Consider the following 3,415-nt stretch of genomic DNA (forward strand, 5'->3'; position numbering starts at 1 on the left):
CCAAAAAAAAAAAAAACCCTGTGGGAAAAACGGGTTTTTTTCCCGAGCTTCAAAATTTCCGGAAATTTTACATCTCTAATCTCAGGAGATCTCCAGGCCCCACCTGGAGGTTGGCAACCTGAGTGTTTCTGCACCCTTAGATAAGCTGTTTCCTGGCCACATCTGATAACTGTGCCCCTCACTCCTTCCCAGGGAGGGTGGAGACCTCATGACAGGGGGCACGCGGCGACAGATCGTCGTCTCAACTCTGGCCGAGGCCCGCTTCTTCGCCGACGGCGGATTTGACGACATCCTCTACGCCTACCCGCTGCCCTTCGACAAAGTGGATGAGTGCGCGGCCCTGACGGAGCGCCTGGAAAGCTTCCACGTGCTGGTGGACAGCCCCGAAGCCTTGGCCTTGCTGAAGAGGAGGCCGTTACACGGAGGGAAGCACTGGAAGGTGTGGCTGAAGGTTGACTGTGAGAACGGACGAGGTAAGAACATCCAAAGAGCCCTGCTGGATCGGACCAGGGAGGGCCCATCTAGTCCAGCCTCCCGTCTCACACGGTGGCCAACCAGTTCCTCTGGAGGGCCAGCAACAGGGCAGGGAGGCCGAGGCCTTCCCCTGCAAAGAACCTCAAGAGCCCTGCTGGGTCAGACCAGGGAGGGTCCCTCTAGTCCAGCCTCCCGTCTCACACAGGGGCCAACCAGTTCCTCCGGAGGGCCAGCAACAAGGCAGGGAGGCCGAGGCCTTCCCCTGCAAAGAACCTCAAGAGCCCTGCTGGGTCAGACCAGGGAGGGGCCCTCTAGTCCAGCCTCCCGTCTCACACAGGGGCCAACCAGTTCCTCCGGAGGGCCAGCAACAGGGCAGAGAGGCCGAGGCCTTCCCCTGCAAAGAACCTCAAGAGCCCTGCTGGGTCAGACCAGGGAGGGGCCCTCTAGTCCAGCCTCCCGTCTCACACAGGGGCCAACCAGTTCCTCCGGAGGGCCAGCAACAGGGCAGAGAGGCCGAGGCCTTCCCCTGATGTTGCCTTCTGGCTCTGGGATTCAGAGGCTTAGCGCCTCTGGATGTGGAGGGTTCCCCTTAGCCACCATTCCTAGTAGCCACTGATAGAGGTCTCCTCTGTGAATGTGTCTGATCTCCTTTTAAAGCTACGGGCAGATCATGCTGGGAAGGAAGTCGTATTGCCCCACCAGGGCTGCTAAGGTTATCTGCCAGTGCCTGGCAACCAGTGAGAGGGTTGTGGAGGGAGGCAAGATTTGGGGAGAAATATTAAAAAGAAAGATTGAAGGCCAAAGAAGACGGGGACGGCAAAGGATGAGATGAGATGGTTAGACAGATGCAAGGAACATGAAGTTGAGCCAACTTCAGAGGACGGCGGAAGACCGGAAGGCCTGGCGGGAGCTGGTCCATGGGGTCGCGAAGAGTCGGACTCGACTGTGCGACTCAACAACAAATTAAAAAGAAAAATAAGGTCTCATCTGCTTATAGGGGTCTAGTAGCGCCTTAGGGGCCAACAAAATTTGGGGGGGGGGTATAGCCTTTAAAGAGTCAAAGCTCCCTTCGTCAGATACAAGTTGGAGTTTTATCTGACAAAGGGAGGTTTGACTCTCCAAAGTTTATGCCTTGAAAAACTTGCTGCTGGACTGGACTCTTATCTCATCCAGCAAGGGTTATGCCCACACCTGCCACGAGATGGCACTATGCCCCATTGCACTGCCTACTGAACAGCAACGTTCTACACCAGGGGGGTCGAACTCATTTGTTATGAGGGCCAGATCTGACATAAATGGGACCGTGTTGGGCCGGGCCACATGTGTCATAAAAGGTAATGCCAGGTAGTGGGGATATCAATTTTATAAAGGACACAAACACAAATGGGTTTTTTCTTTTACTTAAAATAAAAACATGCTTAAAACGTCGGCACTCTTGCAGTATTTTGTTTATTTAACAGTGCCTGGTAACTGACACCTCTTGTTCTGAATTACTGCATCAAAATGTCTGTGCTGTTGCAATCTTGAGTATGCTGTTCAGGTGTGTATTAGTAAGTTGCAAACCTACGATGACGCAGCAGCCGCAGAACTGGAAGAAGAAGCAGAAGACAGCCAGTTCCACTGCGGGCCTCTTAGAAGCCCTCCGGGGGCCTGATGTGGCCCCTGGGCCGCATGTTTGACACCCCTGTTCTACACTCTAGGAACCATACATGAGCAGAACTGACGCCACGTACTTTTGCTGACCCCATTTTTTCGGTCTTTTATTTCCAGCCGGCTTAAGGCATGCCGACCCAGCGGCCCTCGAACTGGCCCAGGCGATTGCAGCGGGCCCTACGGAGTTAGCGGGGGTCTACGCCCATTGTGGCAACTCTTACCACTGCCAAGGGGTGCCTGAAATCCAGACGGTGGCTCGAACCACCACCAAGCAGGTCCTGGAGTTCACGGAGAAGTGAGTGACTGTGGCCAGCCCGGCCTTTCTTTGTGGCTGTCTTTAGTCGTTCCGACCTCTCTTGGTCTATGTAAACAGCTTTGGTGCAGGAGGCAAAGGCCTGTCTGCTCCAGCGTTCTGTTTCTGGAACTGGTCAATCAGGTGCCTCCGAGAAAGTTGGACTGGGGGTGGAAACGGTCCTCCTTTGCTTCTCCCCCAGCATCTGGGAATCAAAGGTACGCTGCCCCTGGACATGGAGGTTCCAGTACTCCTGTTTTCAAAGATCCGAATTGCTTCTCTGGTTGTTCCCAGGCCCAATTCAAAGGGGTGGGGTTGTTTGTTTTGGAAAGGCCTAAGTAGCCCAGATCCAGGGTATCTGGAGGTCCAGAGTATCTGGGGGGAGTGGTCCCTCCAGTGTTCCCTCTAAGGTGAGTTAGTGTGAGCTAGCTCACAGTTTTTTAGCCTCCGGCTCACACGTTTTTGTCTTCGCTCAGGAAGGAGGGCTCCAGAGCAAACTAACTGATGCAGTAGCCAATTCCCACGCTCACAACTTTAATGCCAGGAGCTCAGAAAGTAGAACTTTACTCATAAGAACATGAGAGAAGCCAATGTTGGATCAGGCCAGTGGCCCATCCAATCCAACACTCTGTGTCACACAGTGGCCAAAAACACCAGGGGCCATCAGGAGGTCCAGCAGTGGGGCCAGGACGCTAGAAGCCCTCCCACTGTTGACCCCCCCCCCAAGCACCGAGAATACAGAGCATCACTTGCCCCAGACTGAGAGTCCCTATCTATACCTTGTGGCTAATAGCTACTGATGGACCTCTGCTCCATACGTTTATCCAGTTCCCTCTTGAAGCCATCCATGCTTGTAGCTGCCGCCACCTCCTGTGGCAGTGAATTCCATGTGTGAATCACTCTTTGGGTGAAGAAGTACTTCCTTTTATCCGTTCTAACCCGACCGCTCTGCAGTTTCATGGAGTGCTCACTAGTTCTTGTATTGTGAGAAAGGGA

At 53.9% G+C, this 3,415-nt stretch overlaps 1 protein-coding gene across 1 annotated transcript in view; it reads left to right on the plus strand.

The window, feature by feature from the left end:
* LOC107107103 (D-threo-3-hydroxyaspartate dehydratase-like) overlaps nucleotides 1–3,415 on the plus strand; it is a 28,265-nt gene that overhangs the window by 5,016 nt on the left and 19,834 nt on the right. The window contains exons 3-4 of the mRNA XM_015407342.1: nucleotides 193–473; nucleotides 2,245–2,422. Of these exons, the coding sequence (XP_015262828.1) occupies nucleotides 193–473; nucleotides 2,245–2,422 (459 nt within the window). The remainder of the gene's footprint in view (nucleotides 1–192; nucleotides 474–2,244; nucleotides 2,423–3,415) is intronic.

Source organism: Gekko japonicus, unplaced genomic scaffold (genome assembly GCF_001447785.1).
Source record: "Gekko japonicus isolate JY-2015 unplaced genomic scaffold, Gekko_japonicus_V1.1 scaffold2770, whole genome shotgun sequence".
Classification (NCBI taxonomy): domain Eukaryota; kingdom Metazoa; phylum Chordata; class Lepidosauria; order Squamata; family Gekkonidae; genus Gekko; species Gekko japonicus.